Source organism: Heptranchias perlo, chromosome 13 (genome assembly GCF_035084215.1).
Source record: "Heptranchias perlo isolate sHepPer1 chromosome 13, sHepPer1.hap1, whole genome shotgun sequence".
In the NCBI taxonomy this organism is placed as follows: domain Eukaryota; kingdom Metazoa; phylum Chordata; class Chondrichthyes; order Hexanchiformes; family Hexanchidae; genus Heptranchias; species Heptranchias perlo.
This window is the reverse complement of record NC_090337.1, coordinates 58,315,341-58,337,850: the sequence shown is the minus strand read 5'-3', so window position 1 is coordinate 58,337,850 and position 22,510 is coordinate 58,315,341. Positions and strand designations below refer to the sequence as shown.

General features: G+C 49.5%; 1 protein-coding gene across 2 annotated transcripts; it reads left to right on the top strand.

Moving 5' to 3' along the window:
• Positions 1-14,444: 14,444 nt before the first annotated feature.
• Positions 14,445-18,618, top strand: LOC137331179 (G-protein coupled receptor 55-like). Of its 2 annotated transcripts, XM_067994777.1 has the most exons (3): positions 14,445-14,620; positions 15,384-15,506; positions 16,645-18,618. In XM_067994777.1, the coding sequence occupies exon 3, from the start codon at positions 16,654-16,656 to the stop codon at positions 17,614-17,616; it is 963 nt and encodes a 320-aa protein (XP_067850878.1). In that variant the 5' UTR covers positions 14,445-14,620; positions 15,384-15,506; positions 16,645-16,653; the 3' UTR covers positions 17,617-18,618. The 2 variants fall into 2 exon arrangements, with proteins under 2 accessions (XP_067850878.1, XP_067850879.1); XM_067994778.1 differs by lacking the exon at positions 15,384-15,506.
• Positions 18,619-22,510: the final 3,892 nt, after the last annotated feature.

Below are 22,510 nucleotides of genomic sequence, written 5' to 3'. Positions count from 1 at the left end.
GAAAGTTTGCAGGACAGTGAGGTAAGAGTAGCAGAGTGAGACTAATTGGATAGCTCTTTCAAAGAGCCGGCACAGGCACGATGGGCCAAATGGCCTCCTGTGCTGTATCATTCTCTGATCCTATGATTCTAAGGAAGCCTTCGGTCTCCCGCAGCCCTGATTGCCAGCCTCTCCCCCCACCCAGCCCTCTCGATCGCGATGCTCTCCCCTATCCTGATCGCGACCTCCCTTCCCTCTCCGAACATGAGCTCACTTTCCCCTCCCAATTCCGGCCTACCTTCCTCCTCCCGATCCTAGCCTCCCTACACCCTCCCGATCGTGGGCTCCCTCCCCTCTCCCGATCGTGACCTCTCTCCCCCTCCCGATCGTGACCTCTCTCCCCTCTCCCGATCGTGGGCTCCCTCCCCTCTCCCGATCGTGACCTCTCTCCCCCTCCCGATCGTGACCTCTCTCCCCTCTCCCGATCGTGACCTCTCTCCCCCTCCCGATCGTGACCTCTCTCCCCTCTCCCAATCGCGGCCTCTCTCCCCTCTCCCAATCGCGGCCTCTCTCCCCTCTCCCGATCGTGGGCTCCCTCCCCTCTCCCGATCGTGACCTCTCTCCCCCTCCCGATCGTGACCTCTCTCCCCTCTCCCAATCGCGGCCTCTCTTCCCTCTCCCAATCGCGGCCTCTCTCCCCTCTCCCGATCCTGGCCTCTGTCTCCTCTCCTGATCGCGACCTCTCTCCCCCACCCGATCGTGACCTCTCTCCCCCCCCCGATCGTGACCTCTCTTCCCTCTCCCGATCGTGACCTCTCTCCCCTCACCTGATCACGACCTCGCTCCCCTCTCCCTCTCCCGATCGCGACCTCTTTCCCCTCTCCCGATCGTGACCTCTCTCCCCTCTCCCGATCGTGACCTCTTTCCCCTCTCCCGATCGTGACCTCTTTCCCCCTCCCGATCGTGACATCTTTCCCCCTCCCGATCGTGACCTCTCTCCCCTCTCCCGATCGTGACCTCTCCTCTCCTCTCCTGATCGCGACCTCTCTCCCCCTCCCGATCATGACCTCTCTCCCCTCTCCCAATCGCGGCCTCTCTCCCCTCTCCCGATCGTGACCTCTCTCTCCTCTCCTGATCCTGGCATCTCTTCCCTCTCCCGATCCTGGCCCCTCTCTCCTCTCCCAATCGCGGCCTCTCTCCCCTCTCCCGATCGGGACATCACTCTCCTCTCCCGATCGCGACCTCTCTCTCCTCTCCCGATTGTGGCCTCACTCCACTCTCCTGATCCTGGCATCTCTTCCCTCTCCCGATCCTGGCCTCTCTCCCCTCTCCCGATCCTGGCCTCTATCCCCTCTCCCGATCCTGGCCTCTATCCCCTCTCCCGATCCTGGCCTCTCTCCCCTCTCCCGATCCTGGCCTCTCTCCCCTCTCCCGATCGTGGCCTCACTCTCCTCTCCTGATCCTGGCATCTCTTCCCTCTCCCGATTGCGGCCTCTCTTCCCTCTCCCGATCGTGACCTCTCTCCCCTCTCCTGATCACGACCTCTCTCCCCTCTCCTGATCACGACCTCTCTCCCCTCTCCCGATCCTGGCCTCTCTCCCCCTCCCGATCGCGACCTCTCTCTCCTCTCCCGAACGTAACCTCTCTCCCCCTCCCGATCGCGACCTCTCTCCCCTCTCCCGAATGTGACCTCTCTCCCCTCTCCTGATCGCGACCTCTCTCCCCTCTCCCGATCGTGACCTCACTCCCGTCTCCCGATCGCGACCTCTCTCTCCTCTCCCGAACGTCACCTCTCTCCCCTCTCCCGATCGCGACCTCTCTCCCCTCTCCCGATCGTGACCTCTCTCCTCTCCTGATCGTGACCTCTCTCCCCCTCCCGATCACGACCTCTCTCCCCTCTCCTGATCGTGACCCCTCTCTCCCTTCTCCCGATCGTGGCCTCACTCCCGTCTCCCGATCGCGACCTCTCCCTCCTCTCCCCATCGTGGCCTCTCTCTCCTCTCCCCATCGTGGCCTCTCTCTCCTCTCCCGATTACGGCCTCTCTCTCCTCTCCCCATCGTGGCCTCTCTCTCCTCTCCCGATTACGGCCTCTCTCTCCTCTCCCCATCGTGGCCTCTCTCTCCTCTCCCGATTACGGCCTCTCTCTCCTCTCCCCATCGTGGCCTCTCTCTCCTCTCCCGATTACGGCCTCTCCCTCCTCTCCCCATCGTGGCCTCTCTCTCCTCTCCCGATCGTGGCTTCTCCCTCCTCTCTCGATCGTGGCCTCTCCCTCCTCTCCCGATTACGGACTCTCCCTCCTCTCCCCATCGTGGCCTCTCTCTCCTCTCCCCATCGTGGCTTCTCCCTCCTCTCTCGATCGTGGCCTCTCTCTCCTCTCCCCATCGTGGCCTCTCTCTCCTCTCTCGATCGTGGCCTCTCTCTCCTCTCCCAATCGTGGCCTCTCTCCTCTCCCGATCGCGACCACTCTCCCCACTCCCAATCGTGGCCTCTCTCCCCTTTCCCGATCGCGGCCTCTCTCCCCTCTCCCGATCGTGACCTCTCCCCTCTCCTGATCGTGACCTCTCTCCCCCTCCCGATCACGACCTCTCTCCCCTCTCCTGATCGTGACCTCTCTCCCTTCTCCCGATCGTGGCCTCTCTCTCCTCTCCCGATTACGGCCTCTCCCTCCTCTCCCCATCGTGGCCTCTCTCTCCTCTCCCCATCGTGGCCTCTCTCTCCTCTCCCGATCGCGGCCTCTCTCTCCTCTCCCGATTGCGGCCTCACTCTCCTCTCCCGATAGCGGCCTCGCTCTCCTCTCCCAATCGTGGCCTCTCTCCCCTCTCCCGATCGTGGCCTCTCTCTCCTCTCCCGATCGCGGCCTCTCTCTCCTCTCCCAATCGTGGCCTCTCTCCCCTCTCCCGATCGCGGCCTCTCTCCCCTCTCCCGATCGCGGCCTCTCTCTCCTCTCCCGATCGCGGCCTCTCTCCCCTCTCCCGATCGCGGCCTCTCTCCCCTCTCCCGATCGTGACCTCTCTCCCCCTCCCGATCGCGGCCTCTCTCCCCTCTCCCGATCGTGACCTCTCTCCCCTCTCCCGATCGCGGCCTCTCCCTCCTCTCCCCATCGTGGCCTCTCTCCGCTCTCCCGATCGCGGCCTCTCCCTCCTCTCCCCATCGTGGCCTCTCTCCCCTCTCCCGATCGTGACCTCTCTCCCCTCTCCCGATCGTGACCTCTCTCCCCCTCCCGATCGCGGCCTCTCTCCCCTCTCCCGATCGTGACCTCTCTCCCCTCTCCCGATCGCGGCCTCTCCCTCCTCTCCCCATCGTGGCCTCTCTCCGCTCTCCCGATCGCGGCCTCTCCCTCCTCTCCCCATCGTGGCCTCTCTCCCCTCTCCCGATCGCGGCCTCTCTCCCCTCTCCCGATCGTGACCTCTCTCCCCCTCCCGATCGTGACCTCTCTCCCCTCTCCCGATCGGGACCTCTCTCCCCTCTCCCGAATGTGACCTCTCTCCCCTCTCCCGATTGCGACCTCACTCCCCTCTCCCGATCGCGACCTCTCTCTCCTCTCCCGAACGTGACCTCTCTCCCCTCTCCCGATCGCGACCTCTCTCCCCTCTCCCGATCGCGACCTCTCTCCCCTCTCCCGAATGTGACCGCTCTCCCCTCTCCTGATCGCGACCTCTCTCCCCTCTCCCGATCGTGACCTCACTCCCGTCTCCCGATCGCGACCTCTCTCTCCTCTCCCGAACGTCACCTCTCTCCCCTCTCCCGATCGCGACCTCTCTCCCCTCTCCCGATCGTGACCTCTCTCCTCTCCTGATCGTGACCTCTCTCCCCCTCCCGATCACGACCTCTCTCCCCTCTCCTGATCGTGACCCCTCTCTCCCTTCTCCCGATCGTGGCCTCACTCCCGTCTCCCGATCGCGACCTCTCCCTCCTCTCCCCATCGTGGCCTCTCTCTCCTCTCCCCATCGTGGCCTCTCCCTCCTCTCCCGATCGTGGCCTCTCTCTCCTCTCCCGATTGCGGCCTCTCCCTCCTCTCCCCATCGTCGCCTCTCTCTCCTCTCCCCATCGTGGCCTCTCTCTCCTCTCCCGATTGCGGCCTCTCCCTCCTCTCCCCATCGTGGCCTCTCTCCCCTCTCCCGATCGCGGCCTCTCTCCCCTCTCCCGATCGTGACCTCTCTCCCCCTCCCGATCGTGACCTCTCTCCCCTCTCCCGATCGGGACCTCTCTCCCCTCCCCCGAATGTGACCTCTCTCCCCTCTCCCGATCGCGACCTCACTCCCCTCTCCCGATCGCGACCTCTCTCTCCTCTCCCGAACGTGACCTCTCTCCCCTCTCCTGATCGCGACCTCTCTCCCCTCTCCCGATCGCGACCTCTCTCCCCTCTCCCGAATGTGACCTCTCTCCCCTCTCCCGAACGTAACCTCTCTCCCCTCTCCCGATCGCGACCTCACTCCCCTCTCCCGATCGCGACCTCTCTCTCCTCTCCTGAACGTGACCTCTCTCCCCTCTCCTGATCGCGACCTCTCTCCCCTCTCCTGATCGCGACCTCTCTCCCCTCTCCCGATCGTGACCTCACTCCCGTCTCCCGATCGCGACCTCTCTCTCCTCTCCCGAACGTAACCTCTCTCCCCTCTCCCGATCGCGACCTCTCTCCCCTCTCCCGATCGTGACCTCTCTCCTCTCCTGATCGTGACTTCTCTCCCCCTCCCGATCACGACCTCTCTCCCCTCTCCTGATCGTGACCCCTCTCTCCCTTCTCCCGATCGTGGCCTCACTCCCGTCTCCCGATCGCGACCTCTCCCTCCTCTCCCCATCGTGGCCTCTCTCTCCTCTCCCCATCGTGGCCTCTCTCTCCTCTCCCGATTACGGCCTCTCCCTCCTCTCCCCATCGTGGCCTCTCTCTCCTCTCCCCATCGTGGCCTCTCTCTCCTCTCCCGATTACGGCCTCTCCCTCCTCTCCCCATCGTGGCCTCTCCCTCCTCTCCCCATCGTGGCCTCTCTCTCCTCTCCCGATGGCGACCTCTCTCCTCTCCCGATCGCGACCTCTCTCCCCTCTCCCGATCGTGGCCTCTCTCTCCTCTCCCCATCGTGGCCTCTCTCTCCTCTCCCCATCGTGGCCTCTCTCTCCTCTCCCCATCGTGGCTTCTCCCTCCTCTCTCGATCGTGGCCTCTCCCTCCTCTCCCCATCGTGGCCTCTCTCTCCTCTCCCGATGGCGACCTCTCTCCTCTCCCGATCGCGACCTCTCTCCCCTCTCCCGATCGCGGCCTCGCTCTACTCTCCCAATCATGGCCTCTCTCCCCTTTCCCGATCGCGGCCTCTCTCCCCTCTCCTGATCGTGACCCCTCTCTCCCTTCTCACGATCGGGACCTCTCTCCCCTCTCCCGATTGCGACCTCACTCCCCTCTCCCGATCGCGACCTCTCTCTCCTCTCCCGAATGTGACCTCTCTCCCCTCTCCCGATCGCGACCTCTCTCCCCTCTCCCGATCGCGACCTCTCTCCCCTCTCCCGAACGTGACCTCTCTCCCCTCTCCCGAACGTGACCTCTCTCCCCTCTCCCGATCGCGACCTCTCTCCCCTCTCCCGAATGTGACCTCTCTCCCCTCTCCTGATCGCGACCTCTCTCCCCTCTCCCGATCGTGACCTCACTCCCGTCTCCCGACCGCGACCTCTCTCCCCTCTCCCGATCGCGACCTCTCTCCCCTCTCCCGATCGTGACCTCTCTCCTCTCCCGATCGTGACTTCTCTCCCCCTCCCGATCATGACCTCTCTCCCCTCTCCTGATCGTGACCCCTCTCTCCCTTCTCCCGATCGTGGCCTCACTCCCGTCTCCCGATCGCGACCTCTCCCTCCTCTCCCCATCGTGGCCTCTCTCTCCTCTCCCCATCGTGGCCTCTCTCTCCTCTCCCCATCGTGGCCTCTCCCTCCTCTCCCGATCGTGGCCTCTCTCTCCTCTCCTGATTGCGGCCTCTCCCTCCTCTCCCCATCGTGGCCTCTCCCTCCTCTCCCCATCGTGGCCTCTCCCTCCTCTCCCGATCGCGGCCTCTCTCTCCTCTCCCGATCGCGGCCTCTCTCTCCTCTCCCGATTGCGGCCTCTCCCTCCTCTCCCCATCGTGGCCTCTCTCTCCTCTCCCGATTGCGGCCTCGCTCTCCTCTCCCGATCGCGGCCTCTCTCCCCTCTCCCGATCGTGGCCTCTCTCCCCTCTCCCGATCGAGGCCTCTCTCCCCTCTCCCGATCGCGGCCTCTCTCCCCTCTCCCGATCGCGGCCTCTCTCCCCTCTCCCGATCGCGGCCTCTCTCCCCTCTCCCGATCGCGGCCTCTCTCCCCTCTCCCGATCGCGGCCTCTCTCCCCTCTCCCGATCGCGGCCTCTCTCCCCTCTCCCGATCGCGGCCTCTCTCCCCTCTCCCGATCGCGGCCTCTCTCCCCTCTCCCGATCGCGGCCTCTCTCCCCTCTCCCGATCGCGGCCTCTCTCCCCTCTCCCGATCGTAGCCTCACTCCCCTCTCCCGATCGTGGCCTTAATCTCCTCTCCCGATCGCGGCCTCTCTCCCCTCTCCCAATTGCAGGCTCTCTCCCCCCTCCCAAGTGCCAGGGACCATGCTCAAAGTTACCCTGCTGCGGCTTCCTGCCACTGGTTTTTCGCTCCTGGCCGTCGGCTCGGCTTTCCATTTGGCCGGCTGCCGAAGGGAAACGGATATAGAAAATGATAGTGAGATCCCGCCTTTAAGTTTAGGCCGGACCTCTGCGTCCCCGGCCCTGCCTGGTTCTTCGGCCGTTTTCGGCCTCCACAGTATGTATCAGGGCCATTATGTCCGTTAGCTGCTTGACACTGTCGGTATCTGCCAGGTCCAAGTTATGCAAAAATCTCCAACATGTTAAAGCAAACAACAGGAAACCAAACTCTGAGGAATCAGAGATAGAAATTTCTGTTTTTGGTTTTGGAAAGGAGTTTCTAATGGCGATACTTGTGGGTATGCTGCAGTTTGAGTTTGTTTTTAAAGTAAATCAATGCGAATTAATAATCTCAATCTTTTAACTGCCGTATTAATAAAATAGCTGAGAGATTTCACAGCTTTCATTATTACTCAATGATGTGCAGCTCGAGCACATTTTGAACAATTCTGATTTGTTACTCAAACTAAAGGGAAGTGGTTAGGGACAGCACGCAAAGGCCCTCCTTCAGGACATTGGCTAAACCACAACCTCACCCCTGATAGATGCCCTGCGCAAAGCAGTTGTTGTTTTCAATATTTCTAATTCTTGCTGAATGAGGTTAAACCAGGTGTAGACACAGACTCTAACAGGGGTAAACAGCTCACTCATCACAGACCCCAATAAACCCAGGGTGTAAACAGCTCTACGTGAATTGCTTGGTCCCTGCATTGATTTTGCATTGTTGGAACCCAAAGTATTGTGCTAACCTGCTACATTAATTGCCATCATCAATTTTAGCCATTTCAGGTATTCTGAGACAGTGGGATATTTTTGTCCAACTGTGGACAAACTATGCTTCCTATTGAAGATCTCATGAAGTCTACAAGTGCATACCTGAATTATAAGGATTGAGAATTGGTGGACAGACAGGAAACAGAGAGTAGGAAAAAACGAGTCTTTTTCGGGGTGGCAGGCAGTGACTAGTGGGGTACCGCAGGGATCAGTGCTTGGGCCCCAGCTATTCACAATATATATCAATGATTTGGATGAGGGAACGGAATGTAACATTTCCAAGTTTGCAGACGACACAAAGCTGGGGTGGAATGTGAGCTGTGAGGAGGATGCAAAGAAGCTCCAATGTGATTTAGACAAGTTGGGTGAGTGGGCAAGAACATAGCAGATGTAGTATAACGTGGAAAAATGTGAGGTTATCCACTTTAGTTGTAAAAACAGAAAGACGATTATTATCTGAATGGTGACAGATTGGGAAAAGGGGAGGTGCAACAAGACCTGGGTGTCCTTGTACACCAGTCACTGAAAGCGAGCATTCAGGTGCAGCAAGCAGTTAGGAAGGCGAATGGTATGTTGGCGTTCATTGCAAGAGGATTTGAGTAAAGGAACAGGGATGTCTTACTGCAGTTATACAGGGCCTTGGTGAGATCACATCTGGAGTATTGTGTGCAGTTTTGGTCTCCTTATCTGCCCTTGCCATGGAGGGAGTGCAACAAAGGTTTACCAGACTGATTCCTGGGATGGCAGGACTGACGTATGAGGAGAGATTGGGTCGACTAGGCCTATATTCACTAGAGTTTAGAAGAATGAGAGGTGATCTCATCAAAACATATAAAATTCTAACAGGACTAGACAGACTAGATGCAGGGAGGATGTTCCCGATGGCTGGGGAGTCCAGAACCAGGGGTCACAGTCTCAGGATACGGGGTGTGCCATTTAGAACCGAAATGAGGAGAAATTTCTTCACTCAGAGGGTGGTAAACCTGTGGAATTCTCTACCACAGAAGACAGTGGAGGCCAAGTCATTAGATGTATTCAAGAAGGAGATAGATATATTTCTTAATGCTAAAGGGATCAAGGGATATGGGAAAAAAGTCTGGCAGTGTCATCACCTTAAGAAATGCTTTGAATAGATGAAATTAATATGTTAAGTTGTTCACAATCATGTTATTTTGTGGGCTTTGATTAGGTAAAGGACATCGTGAAATGTAATCTGCTGAGCTTATCTTGGGCATGGCTGCAAAATCGATCGGTTGCAAAGTATCCTGCTATATGACCGGATAACTCTGACCTTGCATTCTTGAACATAAACTGCAGCGGCTGATGATCGGTAACCATTGTAAACTGAGCTCAGCACAGGTAAATGTGGAAATACTGGCTGGTTCGTACAGCAGCTGATGTCTTTCTGTTTGTGACTAGTGTTCAATAGGTGACAATGCTTTGCTTGTGTATGGTCTTACTCAGGTCATATGCTGAGATGAATTCCTTTTGACAAATGCAACACCAAAGATGGGGAGGTTGGCATCTACTGTCACTTCTATTGTTTTCCATGGGTCACAGTAAACCTCTGTTGCTCACTTAATAATCCTTCAGCATTGCTAGTGAGGACAGGCAGTGATAGTCATTAATCAAGGCTGATAGTAGAGAGATAAAGCTGGCTATCATCGATATACAAAAGAGGACTTACTCCCTGCTAATGTATAAAGTCACAGAGGGGCAACATATAATTAAGGAATAGGAAGGGGGCAAGGAGGTGACCACATGGGCACTGGAGGAGAAACCACTGCAGAAGATGTGCTGGCCATGTTGGGATTGGCCAGAAGGAGTCATGGAAGTAGGCGTGGGCTATGTGAGGCAAGTGTCACTGTGGTAAAACACGGAGGAGAGGCTTTGGTGGAAGACAGTGCAGTCAATGATGTCAGAGTCAGCAGAGATGACAAAGAGGACAAGGAGGGATAACGCATTTGGTCATAGTTACACAAAATGTCATTAGTAACACTGCCCAGAGTGCTCTCAGTGCTGTGAGAGGGACAGAAACTAGACTGATGGGATTTGAACAGGGATTGGTGAGGAGGTGTACATGGAGTTGGGTGGTGATGACATTCCAAAGCCTTAGGAAGAGGAAGTTCGAAATGGGGCGCTGGATAGAGTGGATGGAGTAGTTGAGGTTAGGCTTTTTAGAGCAGGGAGATTATAACAGCTTTGAAATAGGAGGAACAGCACCTCAGGTGATGGAAAGTTGACAATGTTAGCAAGAATTGGACCAGGGACAATAGTTGAGTACTCAGGAGCTAAGCCCAGAGGGAGTCAAGGGAACAGGAGATGGGTCTTGTGGGAGGACATAAATCTGGTCCTCATTCTGAATTCTTTATTAATATTTCTCATCCATCTGAGCATGTCTTAGAATGCCTGGAGGACCCACCCATCTGCTCTATTTAAAGGGACTGTGCAGGATTTACAGGTTAGTTGCTAAATTATTGTTTCTGGCTGCTGATGCATTTATAACTGTTTTTGGAGCTCTCCTATACTTGACTAGGGGACATAGCCTAACATTTAGAGCCAGGACATGCAGGAGTGAAGTTAGGAAACGCTTCTACACGCAAAGGGTGGAGATGTTTGGAACGCTCTTCTACAGACGGCAGTTGATGCTAGCTCAATTGTGAATGTTAAATCTGAGATTGATACATTTCTGTGAACCAAAGGTATTAAGGGATATGGGGCTAAGGCGGGTATATGGAGTTAGGTCACAGGTCAACTATGATCTGATTGAATGGCAGAACAAGCTCAAGGGGCTAAATGCCACTGCCACTTGCTGCCTCCTAATATGCGCCACCTTCTTCTGCAAGAAAATGGGACGTGTGTATGGATGATGTGCCTGTCATGGTTGAATAGCTGCCAATGTTTGTGGCCTGTGAGTTGTGGGTGGATAGCTTGAAACAGTGGTAATGTGTAAGGGTGAGAGGAAGTATTTGATTGGCAGAGTTAAGTACTGATGGAAAGAGATTGTTGGTATGTGGGTGATGGGGGGTGTAGTGCGTGGTGCAGTTGGTTGGAGACGCCACTTGACAGTTAACCTCACTCACCTTGCCCACTCGTGTCAAAGCATTGAACTTCTTCCTGCACTGCATCCATGTTCGTGATGCTGTGCGCCTGGCATTGACTTTGCCCCCGCTGCCTCTCACTGCCCTTTCAGCCTCTGCCTGGAGGGCCTCTTGCCCCCCCCACCAACCCCCACCCAGCGGATATAGGATGTCCCTCCTTCAGTCCACCTCCTGCACCAAGGCCTCTAGTGCATCAGCAGAGAAACTTGGTGCATGCTGTCTTGCAGACCTGGTACAAACTCAGATCAGCAGATTGGTGAGGTCTGGCATGCAGATTGGAGGATGTGGGATTTAGTAGTGCGCAACCTTTATTCAATATTTTAACATAACTCATCAGTTTGTAAACATAGGGACGGGAGCTGTATCTGTGCTTTACATCTGCGATGTCTGATCTCTGTTCAGACTCCGTGCAGACAGCAGACTGTTGTTTTCAGCCAATAACAGGTACTGGCTACCTTTAAGAGATTTTAAGAGACATCCTCCCTTTAAGAGATTTGGGCTCCCCCTGCTGGTGGAAAGTGAACATTTCCTTGAATCCTCATGTCAGGCCTGGTTTTTAACGCTGCTTGCAGGTAAGTGCTCAGGTCGGACAAATGTCTCGTCCTGCCTGCGCAGGAAACACCAGGCGCGGGTTAGTCGCGGATCGTGGTCTCGTCGAATATAACCCCATAGAATCTTATAGCACAGAAGGAAGCCATTCAGGCCGTCTTGCCTGTGCCGGCTCTTTAAAAGAGCTTTCCAATTAGGCCCATTCCCCTGCTCTTTCCCCATAGCCCTGCAGATTTTTCCCTTTCAAGTATTTATCCAATTCCCTTTTGAAAGTTACAATTGAATCTGCTTCCACCACCCTTTCAGGCAGGGCATTCCAGATTATAACAACTCACTGCGTTAAAAAAAAAATCTCATCTCCCTTCTGGTTCTTTTGCCAATTATCTTAAATCTGTGTCCTCTGGTTACAGACCCTCCTGCCAATGGAAACAGTTTCTCCGTTTTTGTAAAACACTTAAGTGTTCCCTTTTATGTTACCTGCTAATATTTTCTCATATACTCTCTTTGCCCCTCTTATTTCCTTTTTTGATTTTCCTCTGCTGTTTCTATATTCAGCTTGGTTCTCTACTGCATTATGAACCTGACTTTTATCATAAGCCTCCTTTTTCTATTTCATTTTAATCTCAATTTCTTTAGTCACCCAGGGAGTTTTAGCATTGGATGCCCTTCCTTTCCCTCTCATAGGGGTGTGTTTACTCTGTACCCAAACTGTCTCTTCCTTGAAGGCCTCCCATTGCTCATTTACTGTTTTACCTGCCAATCTTTGTTTCCAATCTACCTGGGCTAGATTCCTTTTCAACACTGAAATTAGTCCTCTTCCAGTTGACTTTCTTCACCTTTGATTGCTCCTTGACCTTTTCCGTAACTACTCTAAACCTAATGATATGCTCTTATGGAGGCAGAGGGGATGGCTGAGGTACTAAATGAATACTTCACATCTGTCTTCACTAGAGAAGAGGATGCTGCCATTGTAGCAGTAAAGGAGGAGGTAGTAGCGATATTGGATAGGATAAAAATAGATAAAGAGGAGATTCTTAAAAGATTGGCAGTATTCAAAGTAGAAAAGTCACCCGGTCCAGATGGGCTGCATCCTAGGTTAGTGATGGAAGTAAGGGTGGAAATTGCGGAGACTCTGGCCACGATCTTCCAATCCTCCTTAGATGTGGGGATGATGCTGGAGGACTGGAAGATTGAAAATGTTACATCCCTGTTCAAAAAAGGGGAGAGGGATAAACCTGGCAATTACAGGCCAGTCAGCCGAACGTCGGTGGTGGGGAAACTTTTAGAGACAATAATTCGGGACAAAATTAATTGGCACTTGGAAAAGTCTGGGCTAATAAATGAAAGTGAGCACGGATTGGTTAAAGAGAAATCGTGTTTTACTAACTTGATTGAGTTCTTTGATGAGTAATGGAGAGGATTGATGAGGGTTGATGTTGTGTATATGGACTTTCAAAAGGCATTTGATAAAGTACCACATAATAGACTTGTTAGCAAAATTAAAGCATATGGGATTAAAGGGACAGTGGCAGTGTGGATACAAAATTGGCTAAGGAACAGAAAGCAGAGAGTAATGGTGAACGGTTGTTTTTCGGACTTGGGGGGAGTATACAGTGGTGTTCCCCAGGGGTCAGTATTAGGACCACTGCTCTTTTTGATATATATGAATTACCTGGACTTGGGTATACAGGGTGTAATTTCAAAGTTTGCAGATGACACGGAACTCAGAAATGTAGTAAACAATGTGGAAGATAGTAACAGACTTCAGGAGAACATAGACTGGTGACATGGACAGACACATCACAGATGAAATTTAACACAGAGACATGTAAAGTGATACATTTTAGTGGGAAATGAGGAGAGGCAATATAAAGTAAATGATACAATTTTAAAGTGAGTGCAGGAACAGAGAGACCTGGGGGTGCAGATACACAAAACTTTGATAGTGGCAGGACAAGTTAAGAAGGCTGTTAAAAAAACATACAGGATCCTTGGCTTTATTAATAGAGGCATGGAGTACAAAAGCAAGGAAGTTATTCTAACCCTTTATAAAACACTGGTTAGGCTTCAGCAGGAGTATTGTGTTCAATTCTGGGCACCGCACTTTAGAAAGGATGTCAAGGCCTTAGAGAGAATGCAGAAGAAATTTACTAGAATGGTGTCAGGGATGAGGATCTTCAGTTATGTGGAGAGACCGGAGAAGCTGGGGTAGTTCTCCTTGGAACAGAGATTTGATTGAGGTGTTCAAAATCATGAAGGGTTTTGATAGAGTAAATAAGGAGAAACTGTTTCCGGTGGCAGAAAGGTCAGTAACCAGAGGACACAGATTTAAGGTGATTGGCAAAAGAACCAGAGGCAATATGAGGAAACTTTTTTTTTACACAGCGAGTGGTTATGATCTGGAATGCACTGCCTGAAAGAGAGGTGGAAGCAGATTCAGTAGTAACTTTCAAAGGGGAATTGGATAAATACTTGAAAGGAAAAAATTTATAGGGCTATGGGGAAAGAGCAGGGAAGTGGGACTAATTGGATAGCTCTTTCAAAGAGCCGGCACAGGCGCGTTGGGCTGAATGGCCTCCTCCTGTGCTGTACCTCCTATGATACTATGATCACTGTTTCCCAAATGCTCTCTCACTGAACCATGCTTCACTTGCCCCACTTCATTCCCCAGAACTAGATCCAACACTGCTTCCTTCCTCATTGGGATGGAAACGTACTGATCAAGAAAGTTCTCCTGTACACATCTCAGGAAATTCTCCTCCTCCTTGCCCCTTTACATTGTTTTTTCCCAGTCTATATTAGGATAATTGAAGTCCTCCATTATCACTACTCTACTGTTATTACACCTTTCTGAAATTTACTTGCATGTATGGGATAATTTAATTTGCATGTTTATTTATTAAGCTATCGACAAAAAATAGCAACACTCCTGCTTCAACTATATTTTCTTTTTCTAAATGACCAGAAATCAATAATTTTAGGTTCGCCCTCCTACCATATTTCTGAACAGGTTCCTCCCGGGTAGACCTCCTACATTGGTTGCTCGACTAGATGCCCTGGCAAGATTCCTTTGCTTCACTGCCAATCTGCTGTACTGGTGTTTGCTGATCCCATTTGAACAGGGGTTGGGCTTAAACTGGGTTTATTTAGCTCGGTATTTTGTATTCCTTCTGTTCAGTTACCGTCTCAGATTGCTGTTGGTTTCACTGTCTAGCTGGGCACGATATTCTCAAAACGTTCTTTCATTTTCAAAAGCTGTTATGACTCTAACACCCACATGAAGAAAACCTGTTAACCACTAAATTTTTCTCAGTCACGCCAGGAATATTTACAGCCCAGCAGGTCCTGAGCTGGGTAGAGGGAGAGTTAAGAAAAAAATGGAACAATGCTGGGACTGGGGCAGGCAGGGGGTCAAATATGAGCTCAAAATCACTCCAAAATGGATGCGAAGTGCCACGCCAGACACAGAGGGAGCACGGCAAAAATCATTGCGAGAAAAGGAGCCTAAATCAGAAATCATCTGAATGAGAATGGAGCCAGGGAGTTGCAGGGGCACTGGCCGGTGAGTTTTGCCGAATTGTAAATATTTTTTTCTGGGCTAAAAGAGCCTGGGGAGAGAGGCAATGGGCATCGGATGTGGTTAGAATTTCTAGTGTTGTCAAGCATTTTAGATGACGTACAGATATTTATACAAGAGTGGCCGAGGTGTACTCACTCACCTTCCAGTAAGCCTAACATTGACTAATATACTGTAAGTACACCTATGTGTTTAGAAATAATTCTAATGAAATGGAATGATGCATTTCTACGTGTTTTAGAAGTTTGCTTGACGCGCTGGTGGTTTTGTGTTGTGAGGTGTAAAGATTCTTCAAGGTGATTTAACTACTGGGGGCAGAAGGTTTTAGAGAAAATGCATGCACACAGCTTATAAAATATATTTTATATAATAAAATACACCCATATATGTAGATACAATTGGCAGCTTCGCTTTTAGAATTTATAGGTAGAAATGTTTTCAAAAACCACTAAACAGAAACAGATTTAACTCAATCACGAATGCAGTAAAGCCGCTACTAATTCAACAACCTGAGACGACCGATTTACAGGGAAGAGCCGGGTTGGAGAGAAGATTGAGTTGGAGCAGTGGTCAGATTGTGGTCAAATGAGAAGAAAATTATTCCTGAAATGACATGTTTAAATTGATTATCTCAACTATGTAATATACAGCCATGTAAATTTCACAATTTGCAGCATAAAAATCATTCAAAAAGTATAATTAAAAACCACATTCAAAACAATCCCCTTTATGTCATAAAATCTATCAGGAGTGGAACGCTCACTGACCTGGGTCTTCTCGAACTCGATTGTCCTGCTGGATCTGGCCCTCCAAAACAAGGCAACTCTCCATCCACAAGAGTTAGCTCAGTTGCTGGGTCATTGAATTTCAGGTCAGTCTGAACATTAGATTTGCTGATGTTAAATTCTTTGCCTAATGATCTCTGACTTTTGCTAGTTCTCTACACTACCATTTTCACTCTGCCCTGTTGATCGTGCCGAAGCCATCCTGTCTTTGTTGCTGTAGAGAATGCAATTAATTTTTTCAAATTCCCTGATGTATTTATTACACGGGGCACAAATGCTGCTGAAAACTGAGCATCGAATTGATGGATTGCTTGATACAATCGATTAGTCGTCATTGTTGGGGGGGTGGGGTGGGGAGGTTGGAGGCCAATCAAGATTGAGATGGCCAACTTGTTGGGACAAAGAAATGAAGCATGGAACCAAAATAAATGGTTGACATCCTGAACAGAGGAATTGGTGAGTTAGTTGAATGCAATTTATACAAATGACATTGATTTTTGACCAGGAATTTTTAAAATTAGTTGGTTCAGTGGATATTTCAGCATTTGAAAACATCCGACAATATCACAGCTCAGAAGCCTTACAAATGTTAAAAGTTCAAAGGAACTGCTGATGTGTAAGTATCTGCAAGCGAGCGACGGTAGGTCTTGTGCATAATGTTTGAGATAGAATCATAGAATCATACAGCACAGAAGGAGGCCATTCAGCCCACAGTGCCAGTGCCTGCTCTTTGAATTACTCGCCCGCTCTTTCCCTATAGCCCTATAAATGTTTTCCTTTTCAAGTATACATCCTTTTTGAAAGTTACTATTGAATCTGCTTCCACCACCCTTTCAGGCAGTGCATTCCAGATCATAACAACATGAGATAAGAGAAAGATATAATAGAGGGTAGAAAAGATGGCGTATCGTACGAATGCTTAACAAACTCGTCCCAAACTCCTCTCTCTCTGCTATTTTATTGCAGGCACTAGCCTGTTTATTTTTAACACCTCTGTTAAAGCAGATGAGGGAGGAATTTGATATGAGCGCATTAAAGGGGTAGCTTTACGAGTCTATGCTGCCTGAATTTCTAATATGTTCTGCTGGTGGTTGAAACTGTCTGTCGGCAGTGCTGTAAATGTACCACTCGCGTCTTTGTACAGTATCATCATCAGCCGCGATTTCTACCCTCGCGTGATTTAAAGAAAGTGATTGGGCTCTAAGACATGCTTCCCCTTTGCAGGACCAGGCCATGGATCTGGGCCACCACGGCAACTCAAGCCCACGCTGTGAGTTCAACACGAGCAAGGAGGAGAACACTATGCAGCTGGTTATCTACATCCCCACCTTCATCCTGGGGCTGCCCTTCAACCTGCTGGCCCTCTGCATGTTCTGCTGCAAGATCAAGAGATGGACCGAATCCACCATTTACATGAGCAACCTTGCCCTGGCGGACATCTTGCTGCTGTTCTCCCTTCCTTTTAAGATGCTTAACCAGGATGGGGGCTGGCCCTTTGACAGGGCCTTCTGCTCCTTCGTAGAGTCCCTCTACTTTGTCAACATGTACGCAAGCATCTTCATCATCACTTCTATCAGCATCGATCGCTATCTTGCCATCATCCACCCTTTGAAGGCGAGGGCTTTCCGATCCCCCCGGAACACCGTGGCAGTCTGCCTCACCATTTGGGCTTTTGTCTGGCTGGGCAGCATCCCCATCTACAGGTTCCACGAGAGCCCGGACTCCAGCGTAAAAAGCATCGCCTGTTTCCATGGGTTCTCCGATAAATCGTGGAACCCGGGCCTGATTGCTTTCGTGGAACTGGTGGGCTTTGTGATTCCGATGTTTGTTATGGTCTTTTGTTCAGTCCGAATCATTAGGAAACTTCTGCAGAGACAAAGTGAGATCCCCGGAGACTGCCAGGCCTGCATCAGAATTATCACTGCCAATGTGGCAATCTTCATCTGCTCATTTGCGCCCACCCACCTTGGCATCTTCCTTCAGTTTTTAGTGAGGCAGGACATCATTGGCACTAATTACTGTTCGACTCGAAGAGGCATCAGTTTATTCATTCAAGGTGCCATGTGTTTAGCCAATGTCAACTGTTGCCTGGATGCTATTTGTTACTATTTTGTGGCGAAGGAATTCCGGGACCAGGGCTCACGCACCAAGAGATCCTTGGCTTCCATTTTCTCAATCAATGAAGTGAATGTTTAACCAGATTCAGAGCTGCTTTGCCGCACTCACTGAGAGGTCTGTGCCACATCTTCCTCTTACACGCTTGGCCCTTGGTATTTCATTAGACTACACGCTCGCTATCACTGTGGTTTATTCACCATACTCCCCTGACTATTTTTTCAGTGTTTTTTCTATGGAAAGAACTTACATTTATATAGCACCTTTCACAACCTCAGGACATTCCAAAGCGCTTTACTGCCAATGTATTTTTAAAGTGTAGTCACTGTCGTAATGTAGGAAACACGGCAGCCAATTTGCACGCAGCAAGGTCCCACAAACAGCAATGTAATAATGACCAGATAATCTGTTTTAGTGATGTTGGTTGAGGGATAAATATTGGCTCAGGACAACGGGGAGAACTCCCCTGCTCTTCTTCCAATAGTGCCATGGGATCTTTTACGTCTACCTGAGAGGGCAGATGGCGCCTCGGTTTAATGTCTCACCTGAAAGACGGCACCTCCAACAGTGCTGCCCTCCCTCAGTACTGCGCTGGAGTGTCAGCCTAGGTTTTGTGCTCAAGTGTCTGGAGTGGGACTTGAACCTCCTGACTCAGAGGCAAAAGTGCTACCACTGAGCCCCTGCCCCTAACCCCACAGATTCTTAGAAGGTTCAGTATTTATTCTGCACAGTCCCTAATTACAGGTGTAGTATCTTTTGGGGGGTGGGGTGGGGTAAGATTTTTGTGACATGGTCCCTTTAAGGATAGTGAGGGGGACAGTGAGTGATATGTTCTGTGTGGTCATAGCTTTCCTTGATCGTCAGTGCTGTGAATGTCTTTGTCAAATATTGAGAGAACAAAACTATAATGCATTAAAGATCATACTGTGTCTCAGCGTTAGCCAACACTTGTAACAGCAAACTCAAAACCTGAGCACCAACTTCAGTCAGGAACAGTCACAGGTAATTGTGTGAGTGCATTTAGGCTTTCCCTCTGCAAGAGAAACAGGCAAAAAAGAAATAAAGTATGTTAATCTTAATCCACATCTTGTAGTAAGAGTCATAAATGTTGTCTTAAAGATAATCTGTTCTAACTCACTTTTACTGATATTGTGCCTCTATATGGGTTGAATTTTCCTTTTACATTTTTAAAACTCCACCAATCCCTTCACTTTGTTTTCATTTCAAACATTTCTGTCTCTTATACGGTTGGCTCTTTGAATATTAGAACAGCAGCACTTAATGTTTGTAGGAAACTCCTTTGGCTACTTCTTGATAGAGTTGTTAACCCGTTTACTTTAAATTAGGTAGAAACCGCGATTAAAATAGGAGGTTGAGGGATGCCATTGCTCTTAGCACAATATTTGAAGAGCCTGTTTTCAAGGTACTTGAGTTTTTACAGGTGCCTAATGATGTCCCAGTGGAAAAAAACACTCCTCAGTGTGGTCCTGAGCCATATAGATTGGGAAGGTCTCAAATTCGATGCCTGCTATTTGCTGAATCATCATTGGTGATGGGGGAGGAGGGGCTACAATTGGCCTCAGCACCCCTAGACTAGTGAGAACAAAAATCAGCTTGGCTTCCTGATCCCTGTTGGAGGTGTGTGTGTGTGTGTGCACGCGCACTTGTGCATGGGTCTGTTTGTGTGTGTGTGTGTGTGCGCGCGCGCACTTGTGCATGTGTGTGTTTGTGTGTGTGTGTGCGCGCGCACACTTGTGCATGTGTGTGTTTGTGTGTGTGTGTGCGCGCGCGCACTTGTGCATGTGTGTGTGTGTGTGCGCGCGCACTTGTGCATGTGTGTGTTTGTGTGTGTGTGTGTGTGCGCGCGCACTTGTGCATGTGTGTGTTTGTGTGTGTGTGTGTGGGTGTGCGCACAGACATTAGGTGAAGGCAGGTTTGGGCTTGGTTGTGATGCTCTCCACTGTAGAATAGCCTGCTGATACTCATTACCTGAACTCACACATAAAGAATGGCCATTTTAGTCAGGCACTAGATGGATCTAGGCATCCATAGAACTATACCCCAGCAAGAGTCAGTGTGGGAGCCACACATGCTCCACCCATTGGTACTGGGCATTTAACAGCCCAGCTCTAATTTTAAGGTTATGTCCTCCCTTGTTCTGAAGGACCTTGCGTTTAGATAGCACCTTTAATCAGTAAATACCTGGTAGATGGATGAGTCCAGTTGTGCCTTCAAATCAAAGAATAACAAAGCCATAAAATACTGGAAACACTCAGCAGATCAGATTGCATCTGTGGAGAGAGAATCGTAGAGTTAATGTTTCAGGTCGATGGCCTTTCATCTGACCAATTGACCCAAAACGTCAACTCTGTTTCTCTCTCCGCAGACGCTGCCTGACCTGCTGAGTGTTTCCAGCATTTGCTGTTTTTGTTTCAGATTTCCAGCATCCGTAATATTCTGCTTTAAAGAATATCGAAGCTTCATGTGAAGTATGTAACACCCTGCTTGTTAATTTCCTTACAAGAAAATCTAGTGCACTAATATTGTGTTACAATCTGAAGCAAAAGTGATGTAATTTTAACAACGAACCATGACTAATAGTAATAATTGCTAGCCTACTGCCCAGGGTTGTAAACTTTAATTGTGTGCCTGCAGTCTGCTTGACAAATTTTAGTACAAATCGATCAATCTAATGGCCTAATATTCTTGTATTTTAAAATGTGTTAAAGAAAGGAAGAACTTACATTTATCTTGCGCCTTTTACGACCTCAGGATGTCCCAAAACGTTTCACAGCCAATGAAGTACTTTTGAAGTCCAGTCACTGTTGAAATATAGGAAATGCACAGCAAGCTCCCACAAACAGATAAATGACCAGATAATCTCTTTTAGTGATGTTGATCCAGGGATAAATATTGGCAAGGACACCAGGAAGAACTCCTTGCTCTTCTTTGAAATAGTGCCATGGGATCTTTTATGCCCACCTGAGAGGGTAAACAGGGCCTCGGTTTAATATCTCATCCGAAAGACAACACCACCAACAGTGCAGCACTCCCTCAGTACTGCACTTGAGTACCAGCTTAGATTTTATGCTCAAGTCTGTGGAGTGGGACTTGAACCCACAAATTGTGACTCAAAGGAGAGAGTGCTACCACTGAGCCACAGCTGACACCTCTATTTCTGTATTCATTTTTAACCAGTTATTGCAGTATCTCCATTTTAAAAGCGGGCCACCACAGCTTTGCAAAGCATTAAGCGCCATTGATGGCAGAAGGATTGAATACCAAAACCAAAGATAAATGTAGACAAGAGTCGGATTTGTTAACCTTGTACGGTAGCCAAGGTTTCTGTTTCTGGTAGATTTCCCTTTGACTCATAACATTATTTTACCAGTGCTGCTGAGTTGGTAAAACGTTCAGGGCCAAGAGCGTGAGGAAAGCCACTGAGATAAGTCTTAAAGATTGTGACCATTTAGGAAGATAAAGTCTGTGTAATCTTTCCCTATCTAGTGTGCACACAGGTTCTAGACGTACCACGCAGTAGTACTTTGCATACTATGCATTAGCAAGTATACTGGGCGCATTGCGCAGTAACTAGTATAAAGAAATGCTTGTACAGACCAATCATAAAAAAAATCATAAAGCAAAAATAGGGATTTTGCTGACTAACAGGTTCAGAGAAGCTATTAATATTGCTCGAGTGTTTATTTCGGAGCCAGATAGAAATTAAATGTAGACATTTTCAGAACGTATTATACGAGAAGTAAAGTCACATTGAAAAAGGGCTGTTTCAAATGTGAATTAGCCAAAGGGATCTTGTTATAAATGAAGCTTTAATTAATTTACAGTTTAATGGAGATGAGTGGCCATGGCCAGTGCCAAGTGTTAACAGACAGTAGCCATGATGTGGAGATGCCGGTGATGGACTGGGGTGGACAAATGTAAGGAATCTTACAACACCAGGTTATAGTCCAACAAATTTATTTTAAAATCACAAGCTTTCGGAGATTATCTCCTTCGTCAGATGATTGAATGAAAAATCATCTGACGAAGGAGATAATCTCCGAAAGCTTGTGATTTTAAAATAAATTTGTTGGACTATAACCTGGTGTTGTAAGATTCCTTACAACAGACAGTAGAACCTACTTCCCTAAAACATTTTAAAAACAGTTTGAAACATTCTAGACGTTGAATGCTGAAAATAAAGCTTCTTCCTGTCAGGAACCACTGTTTTCACAGATGAGATACACTTATACAACATGCACAATAAGAAACTTTGTTAAATTTCCTGTTGGTTTGTCATCTCATTATGAATATTCATCTAAATGTACACAAAATGGTTAATCTTCACAGTGAAAGAAAAAGACTTGCATTTGTATAGCAACTTTCATGACCTCAAGATGTCCTAAAGCACTTTACAGCCAATTAAGTACTTTTTGAAGTGTAGTCACTGTTGTAATGTAAGAAATGGGGCAACCAATTTGCATACAGCAAGATCCCACATACAGCTATGTGATAATGACCAGATAATCTGTTATTAGAAGTTGATTGAAGGATGAATATTGGCCAGGACACCAGGGAGAACTCCCCTGCTCTTCTTCAAATAGTGCCGTGGAATCTTTTATGTCCACCTGCAGAGGGTAGATTGGGCTTCGGTTTAACCTCTCATCTATAGGACAGCACCTCTAACAGTGCAGCAAGCCCTCAGAAGTGCACTGTAGTCTCTGCCTAGATTTTGGGCTCAAGTTTCTGGAGTGAGGACTTGAACGTACAACCTTCTGACACAGAGGCGAGAGTGCTACCACTGAGCCATGGCCGACAGTGATTCCTACTGTCATCATCACTGTGCAGAGTAACCATTTTGTGTAGATTCATTTACTGGATGATCTTGCCTGACTGAATTGTTTCCCTGGTTCTGTTCTTCCACCTCTCTCCCTTTCCTCCTCAAAGGTGCTGACTCTTGCTGGAGAATTACAGG

Coding starts and splice junctions, on each gene's coding strand:
- LOC137331179 (XM_067994778.1), top strand. CDS start 16,654: ATGGATCTGGGCCACCACGGCAACTCAAGCCCACGCTGTGAGTTCAAC.